Source organism: Siniperca chuatsi, linkage group LG9, assembly GCF_020085105.1.
Source record: "Siniperca chuatsi isolate FFG_IHB_CAS linkage group LG9, ASM2008510v1, whole genome shotgun sequence".
NCBI lineage: Eukaryota > Metazoa > Chordata > Actinopteri > Centrarchiformes > Sinipercidae > Siniperca > Siniperca chuatsi.
The window spans coordinates 27023581-27041931 of NC_058050.1; the positions used below are offsets into that span (position 1 = coordinate 27023581).

Sequence of the window (18351 nt, forward strand, 5' to 3'; positions counted from 1 at the left end):
CAAATTCCCCTGAGCTGGATGAGCTAGAAACAGGAAACCTGGCCCAGTAACTGGAAATGATGTACAAGTGCCACGCCCCTCACACCGTAAGTCCGACTGACTTGAAATTTCTCTCACAAGTCCAGCTGAAATGTCCAGTTAAAAACAGTAAAATGAATAGAACTTTTTGAATTGTGACTCTATGACACCAAACTTTGATCCAGCATTACGACTGAAATACACTTTTCTATTATATATGAGTAAGATCGGTAAAAAAAACATGGCCGCCATCAACCAAAATATCTTGGGCGGGGCTTAGCACAAAATTGGCCATAACTCATTAACAATTTGTCCAATCATTACAAATCTTGGGATATCTTCAGACGTGTTTGGGAAGAGGCCTGCAGAAGCATTTTGAGCTCAACCCATAGGGGGCGCCACAAATGCCAAAAACTAAACCTCAAAACCCAGTGGACAGAATTTCACCAAATTGTGTTAGCATGCCCTGGGGGCAAATATTAACCAAAATCTGAAGTTTCATATAGATTGGTGTGAGTGGGCGTGGCCTATCACATATTTGCTCGTAACTCAAGATGTCTTTGAGCAATCGTGATTAAACTCACCGCAGACACCCATCTCCTGAACACACACACAGAGGCTCATTCAAATCCGATGAAGGGAAGGGAAGAGGAACTTTGAGTGTGCAATGATTGAAACGCTGCAAGCTTTGTGATGATGGAAAAAGTGTGTGATTGAGCTCACTCCTTCTTTCAAACAGCTGAAGTGACTTTGCTCGTTGCTGCCTGAGGCTTTCATTTTGGCTCATCGAGCTGCTTCTTTCCTTTGAGCGAAAAAAGGTTTGAACCCGCGGCTATATTATTTTATTTCTTTTTTCATCATTAGGGTGAGACCAAAAATGATTTTGCACTTGTGGCTGGCCAGTGCAGTTGGATTCTATAGACCTTTTTCACAGCAGCAACATTTAGTCCAGTCATAGCAACATTAATTATGGTACTCACATTTGAGCATCCCAGTAAACCATGTCAGAACCATGTCATGTGAGATACCATATACCATAGCATCAATTGCACCTACAGCAGGATAATGATCCAAAACACACCAGCAAGTCCACCTCTGAATGGCTGAAGAAGAACAAAATGAAGACTTTGGAGTGGCCTAGTCAAAGTCCTGTCCTGAATCCTATTGAGATGCTGTGGCATGACCTTAAAAAGGCAGTTCATGCTCGAAAACCCTCCAATGTGGCTGAATTACAACAATTCTGCAAAGATGAGCGGGCCACAATTCCTCCACAGCGCTGTAAAAGAGTCATTGCAAGTTATTGCAAACGCTTGATTGCAGTTGTTGCTGCTAAGGGTGGCCCAACCAGTTATTAGGTTTAGGGGGCAGTCACTATTTCACACAGGGCCATGTAGGTTTGGATTTTGTTTTCCCTTAATAATAACAACCTTCATTTAAAAACTGCATTTTGTGTTTACTTGTGTTATCTTTGACTAATATTTAAATGTGTTTGATTATGTGAAACATTTAAGTGTGACAAACATGCAAAAAAAAAAAAAAAAAAAAAAAAAAAAGAAATCAGGAAGGGGGCAAACACTTTTGCACACCACTGTATGCTTTTCTGCTCTTAAATTAATATAATTATATCAATTATATTATGACATCCTTGACCCATAACGTTATGGTTGATATCTACAGTAATAATCTACATATTGTAACAAATACATACGTTTAAAGTTATTATTACTGTCATGTTCAGTAAGAGTTTTAACCAAACACTTGAAACAGTGTTTCTAACATTTTTAATGACTTGCAGGTAACGTTATGACTTAAGACTTCGGTTGTGTTCAAAATGTAACATTTTAGTGTGTACCAAAAGCTGTCAATGCAAACTAGATAACCGTGTTTTACGTTTAATATGCGCAAAGTGTCAGCTAAAGACAACTATTGATGTCATTTAGCTATTTACCAAAGCTCTCTCCTCTGCTGAGTATCAATGTTTAGATATTGGACAGAAAAGCTACTTCCGCAGTGCCTCACGCTCTGTAGCTGGATGCGCTTGCTTTGTGTTACAGACAAGAAAAGAAACTCTGCGAGGAGCGGGGACAGAGCCGTAGTGGACGTGCCTGTCGGCCGCGTTCAGCCCCGACAAAACGTATCAAAACCGCGTACGCCGTTAAGATTGAACGTGCCCCAGCTGTTAAGGCACCGCTCGTTGGAGTTATCTCAAACAACAAATCAAATGTCCTCAATCATAACTACGTCAGAGTCTCTCAGGTCATGTGACCGCGAGTAGTTTCAGAGAGGTGCTGTTGCGGTATGGCCTAGTTTATGCAGTCTATGAGTATGGTCGAGCAAGAGGTGACAGAGACCGGAGGGTGAGTATTTCCTCTAACCGCCTCACGCCCCTCTTTGCGAAAGTATGTATAGTAATACAGCTGTTAAGTAACTAGACATTGCAACGACACTTTGTATCTGTGTAACTCCGGAAAATACCTGCATGTTGTTGCCATAACTTACACTAGCAGTGACAACACAAGTTAAACATGACAGCTTGTGAAACATTGGTCTATTTTAACATTATTAACAAGTTAAACAGTTTGACTTGTTTTTTTTTTTGTTTTTTTACATGTTTAACTGTTTAACTTGTTAAAAATGTTAAAAAAACAAGTCAAACATGTTGTCAAGAGTCAGGCAGTACCCTGAAGGTAAACACTATATTAACATGGTACCCACAGGGTTTTACACGACACTGAAGGAGAAACATGTCTGATGTGGGCCTAACGGGTTTATGCCCTTCCTGTGTCGAAGAGACCTCCAATATAGTGTTTTTGCCGCTTTTACCAGAGTACACTTAAGTTTAAAAATTATATCTGCCATAGATGAGATGAGTTTAATGTCACCAATATCTCTATTAACTACAGGGAGCTGAAGTAGACAGCTCTGTGCTCCTGGTAAATACATTCGTCACCTACTGACACCCATATTTTACTTCAGCACAGTGGCGTTACTGTAACTACTCTCTCATTCGGTCAGTGTTCTTTGCCCCCTCCACTTTTTGTTTCTTTTTGTTCTGGCTTCAGGGTTGTTCAGAGAATGCTGTCTGTTGTTGGTGTTCCCAGTCTGGTCAGCAGCGTGTGGGGCTACGTGGACACCACATTAAGGTAAGTCTGGTCTCTGACCGTCCACATGAAGCAGACCTTGCAGGCCCGTGATGTAGCCCCTTAAACCACAAGACAGTTTAAGGTGTAGCATTGTCATAGATACATCTTTAAGTCCCCTTCCACTCAGAAATGGGTTTTGCTTATTGTTACTTCACTTGGATGTTTGAGCTTCACTGAGCAGAAGGATGAATGTGCAGTGTTTGTCCAAACAGCTTTCTAGTGTCATTCATCTGCTGAAAGGGGGGACAGTTTCTCTGAGCTCACCTTAAATCTCAGTCTAACACATGTACATAGGAGGAGCATGAGTTTGTGACATCACAACTCAATCCATGGTCCAGTATGCGACTTACATAAGTGTGATGTGGAAACTTGAAGCCTCCAGTGCACATACACAAAGAATGGACTTTTCAGTGACGTAGGGGACATTTTGTGTCCAGCTGGTAAACTTTTGAAATGGAAGAATATTTGCATATTCATAGATTCAGGATTTTTTTTTAATGAGGGAGAAAATGTAGATGCAATTTTAAGAGTTTTTAATGAGTTGGAAAAATGAAAAAAAACATATCAGACACAAATTATTATTCCACATACATTTTTTTTATATTTCTTAAAATGTGTCTGCAGGGGATTTTTAATATAGATGTTCCCACACTTACAGTAGTCTGTCACTCACTGGGCTTGAATGAGATTGCTGACAGTAGAGATCAGGAACCTGAAACATACAGTATTGTTTTAATTAACTAGTTGGTTTATCAAGTAATTAGTCTTTCTGGAGCACTGACATGATACACTTTCCAGCAATTGGCAAATATTATATTTAAATACCTTCAACTGCCAATTTATTAGGTACACCAACAGTAGCTAAAATTAATACAAATTCCACACATAAACAACAGTTATCTTGTAGGTGTCACCTAATGATTACATCAAACAAGCCAACGCATACCAATAACTTAAATATGTATTTATCATAACAAAGGATAATTTGGCTTGAGTGATGGTGCAGGTGAGTTCATGTAGGTGGGATAATGCATTTGAAGATAAGCTTTGACCACTGATGCAGATCCGGTCATGGTCCGGGACATTGATATGAGGATGATATAGGGTGTGTGTATGAAAGTGGGACTTTTGTTTATCTGGTGGCTTTCCTGTATGGACTTCTGCTATTTCTTCATCTGCAGAGACTTTATTTTGACATCGCCACACATTGTCACACAGGGGTTTCACAATTCTGCGGCCTGATGAACTAACACGTAAAAAGAACATTCTTTTGAAAATAAAGTATTTTATTTGACCTTCTTCGTGAAATAGAGATTAAACAAAATAACCAAAAGATGAATATGGTCACCCATCAGACCCATTTTTTTTTTTTTACAACTTTGCACTCTAATGTTCTGTCCCCTCAACCACATTGCGTCAACAGAGCCCGCCTATGAAATTAGGAAAGCACCGTTTGTTTAATACAGAGTAACCCACACTGAGCAGCTGATGCAGAGGTCATCAGTTGTAACACTCATAAACACAAACAATGCTAACATTCAGTCCTTATGCTGTCATATCAACTGCAGTCATAGAAACTAGATAGGAGTTTGTCGGTTCACCTATGCGAACATTCTTCGACTGTGGCCCCTCTCACCTGTGGGGTCCCTCAAGGCTCCCTTTTGGGCTCATCCTCTTTTCATTGTATATGTTGCCATTGGGATCCATTTTTAAGAAATATAATATTCCTTTTTATTGTTTTGCTGATGATGTACAAATTTAAAATTTAAACAAATTTGCCTTTTGAAAACTAAAAGTAAAGATTCAATGCAGCCTTTGTTGGACTGCTTAAACGACATCAAAACTTGGATGGATCTAATCTTTCTCACTCTTAATGGAAACAAGACAGAGATCGTTATGTTTGGACGACCTGACCTACTGAATGACCCTCATGGTACTCTTGGCCCTCTAGTATCTTACAGTTGATCTTTTGTTAATAATCTTGGAGTTATTTTTGACAGCTCCTGTAAACTCAATAGGCAGATTAGTTCAGTTGTCAAAACCAGCTTCTTTCAGTTAAGACTTTTAGCCAGGGTAAAGTCCTATCTCTCTCCCAAAGATTTCGAGAGAGTTATCCATGCTTTTATTACTTCTCGGTTGGATTACTGCAATTCTTTGGGTGGGTTTAGAACAGTCGTCTCTTCATTGTCGGCAGTTAGTACAAAATGCAGCTGCTCGTCTTTTAACTGGTAAGAGAGAGCGCGACCACAGAACTGTTCCATTCATTTATCATGCTCCAGTTAGAGCACTGTGGTCGTCCAACTACATGCTCAACCCACCTCTTCTTGTTGGCATTCAATTCTAGTTGAGCTTGACACCTTGATTTCATTTTCTATTGTGCTCCTGTTCTTGTATTATGTTCATTGTTTTCTTTTCTTTTTATGTTATTTGTTATTAACTTTTATGTTTGTTTATTTGGTATTTTATCCTGTTCAGCACTTTGGTTAACAGTGGTTGTTTTAGATGTGCTATATAAATACATTTGAAATTGACATTTGCTCTTTTTAATACTTTTTAACTTGTACCTCTTGCTGTATATTTCTCTGTTTCTGTCTAACTTCTTTTAGCAAAGTCACCATGTCCTTTCTGTAGTTCATAAAGCTAATGCTCTTTTCTGCCTGCGTAGGTGGTGCTGGATCCCCAGCTGGCTGCCGTCATGGTGTCCCACCTCTCAGATCCAGCTACAGACCGCAGAGGACAAGATGCTGCGATGTAAGGATCGGCTTCTCTAACTTTTAGTTTCCACATATGACTGTCGGAATGTGGGAGTTTTATTAATGAAAAGAATATTAATTAGATGATACAACTTAATTTCTACTATATTCTATTTTTGTACAGTGTGAGCAGGAACAGCCACCATTGTTGCACAGTTGACAATTTCGGCAGAGACAAAGGCGTGTTGCATCGAACAGTTTAGACAAAATATACATTTTCTATTAATAAACATTGAGGTATATCTTCAAAAGGCTTAAAAATCTAAATAACCTTCTTTTAGCCATATTGCTCAACCCTACCACACAGATCCTGCTGTGTTTAGCTGGCAATGCGTCATGGTCTTATACGCTAATGCACTGTGGTCTTGGATGGGTCTCATGCATCATACTCAAACAAGATAGCAGTTGGTAAAATTGACCAAATAGTAAGAACATATACAAATGGCATCATATAAGAGTGAGGTTGTGCAATTGCATTTTTATGGCATTCATTTTAAGCTCTACATTCCACTCTTTCCTTGCTCTTCCCTTTCTTTTCAGGTGTAGAGAGCACTTTCTCCAAACAGTGCGTCCCCATCTCCAACGGCAACCGGCTGTGGACCCTGACCTTTCGCAGTGACCGTGTCAAAGACAAAACCCCCATGGTTCTGCTCCATGGGTTTGGGGGTGGCGTGGGCCTTTGGGCTCAGAACCTGAATGCTCTCTCCCAGCGTCGGCCCGTCTTCGCCCTGGACCTGCTGGGCTTCGGACAGAGCAGCAGGCCTCTGTTCTCCACAGACGCTCAGAAGGCAGAGGACCAGTTTGTGGAGTCTATAGAGCAGTGGAGGGCTAAAGTGGGTCTGGAGTCCATGATACTGCTGGGACACAACCTGGGAGGATACCTGGCTGTTTCATACGCTATTAAATACCCAGGAAGGTGGGTGCAGATTATGGGTTTTTTCTTATCTTACTGTAGGGTTGTGTTGTTTTTAATTTAAAAGGGATCTTTTATCCTTTGGTGCTGATCTTGATGGTATGAGCTGCATTTGATGTGATAAACCAAGGGCAAAGCAACAGTCAGGAAATGTGGATGTAGTTCAATCTGAAACATTCAGCAAAATTAGACTTTTTGGCTGACACAGAGAGGTTGGCAGGCTTTTGTTATATTTTGAGGTCAGAATCTCGACATGAGCTTGAGTTGGTTTTTACTAGGCTGTTTTATTAGATTTTCTTAGGTGAGAGTATTTTGCACTATTTACAGGAGCTCATCATTTTAAATTTTCATTGTCATTAAATGAATTGTTGCATGCAGGGGTGGGTGATGGAGACAAAATTAATATTGTGAAAATTACCACAGAAAGGTCAATAAAATGTTAGAAAATTGTTAAAAATACCCATTGAAAGTTCCCTGAGCCCATGCTGATGTCTTCAGATTGCTTGTGGGTCCAAAACCCAAAGTTATTTATTTAAACTGAATAGTTTAAATTGTTTTAAAGCAGAGAAAAGCAGAAAACTCCATACACTGGAGAAGCAGGATCCACAGGATGTTTGTGTTTTTGCTTAAACAAATGACTTCAACAATTAATCGATTATCAAAATAGTTATTGACTAATCAATTGATTGACTAATTGTTTCAGATGTGATAAAGTATTGAAAAGCACATGGTAAAAAGTTAAACTCCTGTTTGTTTCATTGAGTCTATGACTTTTAGCATTTTACATTATTAAAGCTGCAGCTCGATAACAGATTCGCCATGTAAACTTAAAAGGTAATATGTCAATGTTACGCTCACAACTTGTTTCTGCTGCCCCCAAGTGGCCAAAAATTAATTAATACAGGTTTAATCTACTAAAGAAGGCCATGTGATATGGTCGAAAGCCTCAGAATAATCAAGTAAGTGGACTTTGAGTGGAGATTGTTTTGTCAAGACCCAAGTTGTAATAAACCATAATTATCACCACGACTGTTTACAGACGAAAGAACAAAGAGGCAGACCCTGCCCAGAAGGAGAACAGTGACTCTGAACTGAACAGTGTTTTGAATAATGATTCTGCCCTTTCACTGTTAACACGACTGTAACAAAACATGCCAGCATGTGCACAGGATATAGTTGCAGCGGTGAGCCTGTAGGGGCTGGCAGCCTGCGATAACAGCAGTGTCCTCCAAGCCTCTCTCCTCCCACTAGACTCTATCTCTCCTGAATCATCTCCTCTCGCTGCGTTTCCAGCTCCAAGCTTCCAGCAGGCACCCGGCTCTCCCCAAGGGACGTCTGATAAAATGTCCTCAATCCCTTATCACCCTCCTTCATCAGTAATGCTAAAAAAAATCCCCTCTTCCTGTCCTCTTATTGTTATCTCAGTGTTCCAAGTGGCCTTTAAGTTATAACACGAGATGCTCTTAATCAGACATACTGTACATGTTATGGCCTAAAGAGAAAGTTAACTGTTTAGTTACAGGACAACATAATAGACAAATTAAATAAAAACAAATTGAGGGCCTAAAAGCAATTTGTACTGTGCATAATGTTAGACACAGTCAGTGTTGCAGTTGGCATAGATTTTGAATTGTTTCTGATGCTATTTATTCTGACTTATTTTCATAGCTTTGACCATCATTCCTATTGGTTTTGATAGCATTGTATTTACCAAATTAATTGCTTGGATGTAGGAGCAGAGTAACATTGCTACAACAAAGTCAGGCAGGGCAAGAAACAGAAGTCAGACAATCAGGCAGGTTGTAAACAAACCAGCAGCCAAATGATCTAAACCACTTTATTTGGAGGTAAAAACTTAAAATGGAGAAACGTTGTGTGCACACACAACTACAGTAGTACAAGTACAGTAGGTCAAACGTGAACCAGGAAGTCTGTAAACTGTTTTTGATGTTTACAACCGTCACTTTGTAATAATTTAACTGTTTGCCCTTGTTTTCTCTTCCATATATGTTTGGCTAACCTGGGGGTTTGTTTGAAATCTGTTTAATGATGAATACCAGAAGCCTGGTATCACACATTGCTTGTAATCTAAAGCTGAATTGATTGTTTGTTTTTTACCATTTTGGAGCAGTGGAACAAGTTAAAAACACAAGATTGACATATTAAACCGTATGTTTCCAAAACAGTTGACCATTCAAAGAAGACACAGAGGAACATTAGCATTCATTTGAAGTGTTGTTGGTAGCTACCTTTGTCTTCTGCCATTTGGTGCTGGGCAGGCAGTGTACAGTGGGTTGTTTTGAGCTTTTTCTTCTTTTTTTTTATGTTTGCGGGCCGGGAAACCAAAACAATGAGCTAAAAGATGCTAAAAAGGTCCGAAGAGCTGAGGGGAACTGCAGAGTCTGTGATAATTGTCTTCGGGTTCGTCATTACGAGCAACGATTAGAGCAGTTTTAAAATATAAATGTGTCCTTGATTTAAAAGAAAAGTTGGTTGTTTTTACAGCATGTGTTTTATTGACTTAGTTTTTGGCCATCATTCCCATTGGTTAGGATTACCTTTTACTTACCAGACTGACTGTAAAGATACAGTGATGTGGCACCTCCACTCTCCGTACCTGCACAGAGGCCATCAGGGCAGCAACACAACAGATTAGACAGGTTATGAACAACTCCCCAATTTAACTGTAATATCAAAACCATTTACGTGAAAATGAAAGTGAACCGCTAAGTTACAAAAAAATGTCTAATATTGTAAATGTAAACAAAGCAGATAATATATATTAATAAGTCAACTTTTCGAGGTGTTGTTGGCAGATTTTGTTACCTTTGGACAGAGCCAGGCTAGCTGTTTCCCCCTTTCCTGCTATCTTCACAGTTAGCGTACAGACATTAGAGTGGTATCCATCTTCTCATCTACAGTGGTGTGAAAAAGGGTGGCCCAACCAGTTATTAGATTTAGGGGGCAATCACATTTTCACACAGGGCCATGTAGGTTTGGATTTTGTTTTCCCTTAATAAGAACCTTCATTTAAAAACTGCATTTTGTGTTTACTTGTGTTATCTTTGACTAATATTTAAATTTATTTGATGAACTGAAACATTTAAGTGTGACAAACATGCAAAAAAATAAGAAATCAGGAAGGGGGCAAACACTTTTTCACACCACTGTAACTCTCAGCATGAAAGCAAATAAGCAAATTTCCCAAAATGTTGAACTATTCCTTTAAATCATGTTAAGATATATTTGTGGGTCTGTATAATCCATTTAAATAAACAAAACATGAAATGACCCAAATAGCAGGCGAATATGTATTTTATTTCTGTGTCTGTCCTACAGAGTAAAGCACATAATGCTGGTGGAGCCCTGGGGTTTCCCTGAGCGCCCGAACACAGTCGAGGCAGACCGTCCCATCCCGGTATGGATCAAAGCCCTCGGGGCCATGTTCAGTCCCTTCAACCCTCTGGCTGGCCTGAGACTGGTCGGACCGCTGGGTAAGACTGGAGCACAGTACCACAGCAAAGAGTCCTAACCTGTTTTTATCAATTAGATTAGATGAAACCTTAATGATCCCTGAGGGGAAACTGGGTAGTGGCTGCAGCACAACAGGATGCAGTGAATAAAAATGGGGCTACAAGTAAGAGTAGAGCAAATATAGTAGCAATGAACATAATAGAACTGACTAATAAACTGTATATTTAAATGAGAAGCATGAAAATGAGAGGAATATGAATGCAGGATATGTAAAAGAGTAGCTGAGCATCTGGAGCATACAGAGAGAAAATGAATGAGAAATATGAAAATATATGCAGTATGAAACTGAATGAAAATGTGTTAATAATGACGTTGACTATGATGGTTGAATAAAGGCTCTGGAAAGACAAAAGAGGGCATTGTTAAAATGGTTTGGTAATATTGTTTTAGCTGAGAGACTTTATCATTATTATTATTCTTATCATGTTTTCTTTATATACAGAAAACTCGTTTGACTAATTAAAACTAGTCATATGATGAGTACATGATAGCACAAGAATTCCTCTAAAGCTAAATTTCTAACATTTTGGTGCAGACTTTGAAGAGAAATCAAGTCAAACCGTGGTTCCTTTTTGGTGCCCTCCAGTCCTCCCCGTTGTTAATAATCATGTACAATGTAATGAAGCAGCCTCGTCTCTTAATGGCTACATGCTTGGTTTTGACACTTGATTTCTGTGGCCCCTGCAGGTCCCACTCTGGTTCAGACTCTGAGACCCGACTTCAAGAGGAAGTTCTGCTCCATGTTCAATGACAATACTGTGTCAGAGTACATCTACCACCTGAACGTGCAAACCCCCAGGTCTGCCTCCCTGTTGAGCGTCATTACTACTGCTTATCTTAATAACTGCAATGAAAGCCATTTATTCATTACCGTTGCTGCAGTCATTTGAGAGTTTTACTACCTAATGTTATGCCTTGTCATCAACATTTCGTCCTGTGCGTCCTGAGTTAATTGTTCTTCTGTACTGTCACAGTGGAGAAACAGCTTTTAAGAATATGACCGTTCCCTACGGCTGGGCAAAGAGACCAATGCTGCAGAGGATGGACCAGCTTCAGCCTGAGATCCCCATCACCATCATCTACGGATCCCGCTCCAGCATAGACAGCAACTCAGGCAGCACCATCAAAGAGATGAGGCCACACTCTCATGTGGAGATCATAGTAAGTTCATGGTGTACTGGATGAGAGAGAGGGAAGAGAATTCATGCCCTGTACTCTTACCCTCTGCCTTTTTCCTCTTGTTGGATTGACCAGATTTCTGAACTTAAACCCCCTCTGCTTTTACCTGTTAATGAGAGGGAACATATAGTGGTGTGGTATTTTTAATTATAATTTATACTATGTAAATTGTGTATTTATGTTTATTTTATAGATGAAAAAGGCCAACTTTATTGGCAAGATTGTGGTTATTATTGGGGGAAAATCTATTGAAATTACCTTTGTATTTGTGTTCAAGCTAGATAATTGAGTTCCCAGTGTTTCCAGGGAATTCTCACCAAAATCTTGTCTGTTGCCTGGGAAAGATATATGCCTTCTCCAAACCTCATTAATGCTTCCATGTAACTGTGTGACAAGTGTGGAACTTTGGTAACATGACAACGAGTCAAAGACTTGTCAGTGGACCTTGAGTTTGGATTATTTCGCCACACTACACTTCCCGAGGTCAAAAATGAACCTCCATGCTCATTGTAAGAAATGTAAGACAAGAAAATATTTTAAGGTTATATAAATTGAAAAGGGGGGATTACTAAGAAATAATAAAAAGAATAATGTTTTTACAAAATACATTTTTTTAATGACCCCCTTCCCCTTCTTCGCCTACAAATAATAAAGAAATTGGTATATCATTGATCTTTTCCAATTCTCTTGAGATACATACTTCATAAGAAAACTCAATTTCCCCCCCCACTTTTTATATGTCTTGTGCCATCATACACACTCTCACTAGGATGTAAATGAAAGGTAATTATGTGGTCATATAGGCTTATGAAACTAACTGAAGGGTCTGCAATTGTAATTGATGTTGAAGTCATGGTGCTTGGCAACCACATTGTTTAGTTACTGTTGAAGACATTCAGTACTGATTTGTGATAACATAACTGTTTTTACTAGAAATGTTTAAAAATTGAACATTTCTTTCCATCTTTGGTTTATCGCTTTTATAAAACAAAGAGACAGAGCTCTCCAGTAAAAACTATACTTTCTTTTATGGCCTCTCTTTTGTATATTGCCTCCGGTTTTAATCGCCCGCTTCCCTTCCTGTTCTCGATCCTCCCTGCAGACGATCCGTGGAGCCGGCCACTATGTATACGCTGACCAGCCAGAGGACTTCAACCACAGAGTTTTACAAGTGTGTGATAAAGTGGACTGAAGCAGAGACGAGCCTGGTTACTGAACTGTGGAGAAAAAGGGGAGCACCAATAACTGGCATCACTTTAGCACTTCCTCAAAGCAGGAATAAGGAGTGATTGTACATAGAAAATATTTAAAAGGAGCACTGATCTGAGTTTGACTAATGCATCATGACACACTGAAGTTCAAATGTTATGTCACCTGACCACTGATTCTGTGATATTCTTAGAAATGTGGTGACTACAGACTCTGAGCTGACATCACTGATCAAGTCCCCTTTTTAATGCAATTTACCAGCATTCCTACAATTATCAAATAATGCCCGTGGGCCAGCATCACATGCTTCTTTTACATTACACTGTGTAGCACACATACAGTAGGTGGTGCTGCAGCTTCTCGATCAGTTGATTGAAGCATTAGTTACACTGTATTTTCTCAGACTTGCCGCTCTCAAATGTAGTGACGAAAGGAGGCATTTTGAAATTCAAATGTTCTGCTGAACACACAACCACAAATCCTCAGTGTTCCGTGAATATACTGTCCACTTGTGGCCTTGAATAGCTCCTGTAGTCGTCTGAGCCAAACACGCAAATATTATTTAACTCAACTAATCAAAAGTGTATTGTTATCGTACTTCAAGTGAAGAAAATACTTCAAGTGTGAAAGATACCCTTAATTGTGCATATTTTTGTTAAGAAATACAATAAGACTCAATATTTTAGGAGAGTCATTTCTAATATGATATGATATTTATTTAGCCACACCTTAAATTATATCACACTGAAACAATCAATGTCACTGCATTCAAAAAGCTCAGTTACAGTGTCATGTGTTAGGTATTTCCTGTGTAGCGCTCAACCTGTGGTTTGTGTTTTGTTTTTTTTTCATTTGATTCTGATACAGACAGGAAGCGTTCTCTTTAGTACATCACTGCAGCCAATAATTATCTATTTTATAGCGGCTGTCCTCTGTGCTTGTTTTTGGCTTTTCTTTCTAACTCAAACGTTCATTTCAATTGCATTAATTGTGAATGTGAACCCAGATCAGCTCTAGTCTAAGGTTTTACACTCTGCCCTTGGACTTTTTTCTGTAGCAATAAGGCTTAAAGGACCAGTGTGTAACATTTAGGAGGAGCTATTAGCAGAAATGGAATATAATATTTATAAGTATGTTTTCATTAGTGTAGAATCACCTTAAGAATCGTTGTGTTTTCGTTTCCTTAGAATAAGCCGTTTTTATCTACAGAGAGAGCGGGTCCCCTTCCACGGAGGCCGCCATGTTGCACAGCCATGTCTCTACAGTAGCCCAGAACGGACAAACCAAACACTGGCTTTAGATAGGGACTTTCACGTTTTTGGTGAGTTTCGTGGCCACCGTAGTTTCTCCTACACGCTTGGAAAGGGAGGGTGAGGCGAGCGGTATTCAAATGGTTGCAAACTGCAATTTCACCGCTAGATGCCACTAAATCCCACACACTGCTCCTTTAAAGGGGCACTCTACCCATTTTTCAAATCAAGTTCAGATATACAGTATGTGCATGCATGATGCTCACATATCCACCAACATTGTCTTCTAATGTCATCTTTCCAACTTTGCAGCCATCTATAAAAAACATTCATGTCTAAAAACAAATATATTAAAGAAGCAATAATGGGTTTTTTTCTCCCACTATCATCCATATCAGAATGAGAAATACTTTATATACTTATATGACAAGACAGACAAGTTGACTGACAAGTTGAATGTTATGGTCCAAGGCTGGATATTTGTAATTCGTGTTATTATAAATGTCAATTAGTGTTTTTTTTTTGTTTTTTTACTTCTGTAACAAAACCCAGAAGTTCCAGTTTCACTTAGTTGTTCTGTAATGTCTTCTGTGGCTGTGGAGCAACCTTCTGAAGTCTGAAAAGGTCTGCGTTGAGTTTGACCATTGTTTCTTAAATCTGTCTCTTGCAAGTCCCCTAATTTAATAGAAGTGCAATACTAATTCACTGGTGTGCCCCTTTAAGTCAGTAACTGCATTGTTTCAATGGAAATGAAAATAATCTACATATTAAAGAAAACTGGAAAGTCTGCTGAGCCTCTATATAGGATCAATGGAATCTCATGCCTACCTCTTCTGGTGCTAGTTTGGAACAAATATATTTAGATTTATCAAATGATTTTTACATAGTTGATTTCTTAATAGAAATTCTCTAATGTAATCTGTGTCTATAATATGAACGGCATAAACTAAAAAGGGTGTAGGAAGAAACAAGATGCACGTTGATGCGTAACTGAAGTGTTTCACAGACGTACTTGGAGAACTGTGTCTGCACAGCAGTTTTAATTTTGGAGCTGATTTGTCATAGGGAAATATGTCTTTTGAATTATTGTTTAATACTGTAGTAGATGTAAAAATATTGAGTCGCGCAAATTAGTTTGCTTCCAAAAATGTTCCCTCCAGTGATAGCTCTCCTATTTCTACCATATTTCTAAATGTAAACACAAATAAAAATGTTTGCTATAGTATGATCATGGCTCACTTGCTTCTGTCTTCTGTCACACATGAATAATGTAGGTCTAACTTGTGTTTGCATCATATGTTTAATCTGCGATGCAACACTTTCTGCCTCTCCCTCGCTTTGCTTTTCATTTTAATGGAGGATGATGAATCAATATTTTTTCTCCAGCTCCCCTTATCATTTCGGAGCTGTCAGCCCTCTGCCAGTGAGAGAAATGATTCCTACGCGTTTGTGTTCAGCAAAGGGCCTCTGTAGTTTCCCCTCACTGCCACTAGAGAGCACTCATAGGCAGATGGGGAGATGAGGGGCTTGTGGAAATGTCCAGTCTTCCTTCTTTTGCACTAATATGTCCACTCATTTCACTTTTTTTATTTAATTTGCAGGGAAAGCGGTCTGAAACTAACATGAGATATGTTTCCACATTGCCAATTACCAAAAGGGCGTCTGAGGATAGTGAGGAAGGACAGTGAGCACTGCTCTGGAACAGGAAGTGTTCGATGGACTGAGGATGTGAGGATGTACATTGGTTTTTTTCCCTCCTCTGTTTCCATCCTTAGATCCGGACTCAACATTAACACGGATATCGATCGTAAAAGACATCCTATCTGTTTTTATTCTCTCTGCTCTTTGATCGATACAGCGGAAATATGCAAGCTCATGTGAAAGTATTTCCGAGTCATATGGAGCCGGTGGGGGCCGTTTTGTCCCACTCAGCTGTTTGGAGAATTATTGAGGTGGGTGTAATGAAGTCTCTTCTCGGTGGTAGCTATTGTTTAGCATTGGAAACAGAATGACTCTCATTCATTTTATCAAGGAACTTCATCAGGATTATGCATTTGTATAAGAATATTAAATCATACAAGGTATTGAGAATTTAGGAGAGAAATTGGAGCCTCATTTGACTGCTTATATCTGGAAATGCATCCCCACCCACTAAGACTGCAAAACTAGAGCTTTCTTGGTGGTTTATCAGTGGCATTAGTTGGTTATGAAGCAATTAACTTGGAACACACCACAGGGTACACACTATAAAGGTACATTAATGCCATCCTTCATCTGACAAGAGACCATTAAACACAACGTGGCAGGGTGGGGCCGCTACAGACCTGTGAGTCACTTCACTGTCTGAGAATATCCCACTGATGAATCACAGGATTGATTACTGGAGCTGGAGTTTTCAAACACTCATCCAATCAAGGTCAAAACAGATGGGAGGTATCATTATCAGAAAATCTAGTCCAAATTAAGGCCACTGATCCTCTGAGGTAATAAGGGACCAGGTATGGAACCACAGCAGAGAGCAGTGAATATATCTGCTCTGCTCTCTCCAATGGCACCGGTATTCAAAGAGCCGCAGTTTCAGTCATTTCGAAATTGTCCGTTTTGCTGTGTCATGGCTTGAAGCTTCTCCAGCAGACAGCTATCAAACAGCTTCTGTAAGCTTCCGATCTGAGCCACAGTCTGCCCTGCTTTGCTGTGCTGTGACTCACTGCAACTGTGCAGGTCAGTGCTCACATGAGCCCCCACAGGTGAAGACAGAGCTGATGTGAACATGCATGCAGCTTGATCCTTTTCTTTCTCAGCTAGCCGCACAGTGTGCAAACCTCAACCACCATTAGCCAGTCTGATTAAAACTAAAAGTGTGTGCACTGCAAAAAAATATTCATCATTCATTTTTGTGTATTGCTGATTATTTTCTTAAAACAAGTGTAAAAGAATATCTGCCAGTGACGATAGATTGTTTTAACTGGTTACCAAAACAAATCCTGCATCAAGAATGTTCTAGAAATAAGGTGTCTATGTTCAAACAAGACAGAATAAGGCAGACATTTTGGAAAGAAAAAAAAATACTAGCGAATGTGACTAGTAGGAAATTACATGAAATGTGCAGTTTTATTCAGTGTGTGCACAGAGACACTCAAACTTTCATACTGGATGACATTGAACAGATGCATTAGACTGATAATCTTTCAACCATCACTGAGGAATCTATAATGCTGAGGCTGTGCTGTATATAAAATATAGCATTTGACTATTTATTCACCACAGCAGGTATGTTTCCCCCAGATTTTATCCTATGGCAGAAGAGCCTTTGAAACAGTATTTAAAGGTATAGCTCAACATTTTGAGAACTGCACTTATGTGCTTTCTTCATTAAAGTAAGATCTATATCAATCTCATGTCTGTGCTTTAGAAATCCCCCTCCGGACATGTTTAATGACATATGGAAATACTCTGCCTGGAATAATAATTTGTGACTAATATGGGTTTTCCACAAAAAGTTTAATTATGTTGTTAAAAATTCTCTGAAATTACATCTACTCCGTCTCCCTCGTGGAAACAATCAGAATCTATGAATACGTTAAATATTGTTCATTTCAAAAGCTTAACTTCTAGACACAAGATGCCCCCTACTTCACAGAAAATTCCATTCTCAGTGTATGTGCACTGGAGGTTTCAAGTTTAACTATTCGTTTAAATCTTTGAGTTACTAAAACTCCCTGTTGAAACGCACAATGGTTAACTGCCTGATATCAGCTAGTGTTTTTAGGAAAGCAGTGTAACATACACAGTATATATTATAATTTCAGTTTAAATATTATAGATAGGAACAGGGCTGGGCAAGAATATTTTCTGATATCAATATATGTCTAGAGATTGCAAATATATATATATATATATATATATATATATATATATATATATATATATATAGAGAGAGAGAGAGAGAGAGAGAGAGAGAGATATCTCCTCAATATATATCTCCTCAAAATATTATACAAAAATTATATCATTTCCTCTCTTCATTCATTCTCTCACACAGTGTATGTGACTATTATGCTGGTTGCACTCAATATCTATATATATATATATAACAAGAAAAGTGGTTGTTGGTCATTACAGTAACATATTTTGTCGGAGTAACATAGGATACAAGCATACATTTTGGGGTGTAATGTACAAATTATGAATAGGTAGTGTATTACATGCTCATAGAGACTAATGTGTAATTTTATTTTATTTTTGGAAAACGAATACAGAGTGATTTGTTTTTGGAGTAAACAACCAGGCCTGTTTCCTCTAAGTATCGGAGTTGTAAATCTGTGGCACCATTTTACCTCTGTACATGAATC

At 38.9% G+C, this 18351-nt stretch overlaps 1 protein-coding gene across 2 annotated transcripts; it reads left to right on the forward strand.

Moving 5' to 3' along the window:
* Window positions 1-2182: 2182 nt before the first annotated feature.
* Window positions 2183-15227, forward strand: abhd5a (abhydrolase domain containing 5a). 2 transcript variants are annotated; one of them, XM_044208198.1, is made up of 8 exons: window positions 2183-2375; window positions 3081-3161; window positions 5827-5912; window positions 6455-6830; window positions 10167-10321; window positions 11049-11160; window positions 11336-11522; window positions 12643-15227. In XM_044208198.1, the coding sequence occupies exons 1-8, from the start codon at window positions 2329-2331 to the stop codon at window positions 12730-12732; spliced, it is 1134 nt and encodes a 377-aa protein (XP_044064133.1). In that variant the 5' UTR covers window positions 2183-2328; the 3' UTR covers window positions 12733-15227. The 2 variants fall into 2 exon arrangements, with proteins under 2 accessions (XP_044064133.1, XP_044064134.1); XM_044208199.1 differs by lacking the exon at window positions 2183-2375 and adding an exon at window positions 2394-2417.
* Window positions 15228-18351: the final 3124 nt, after the last annotated feature.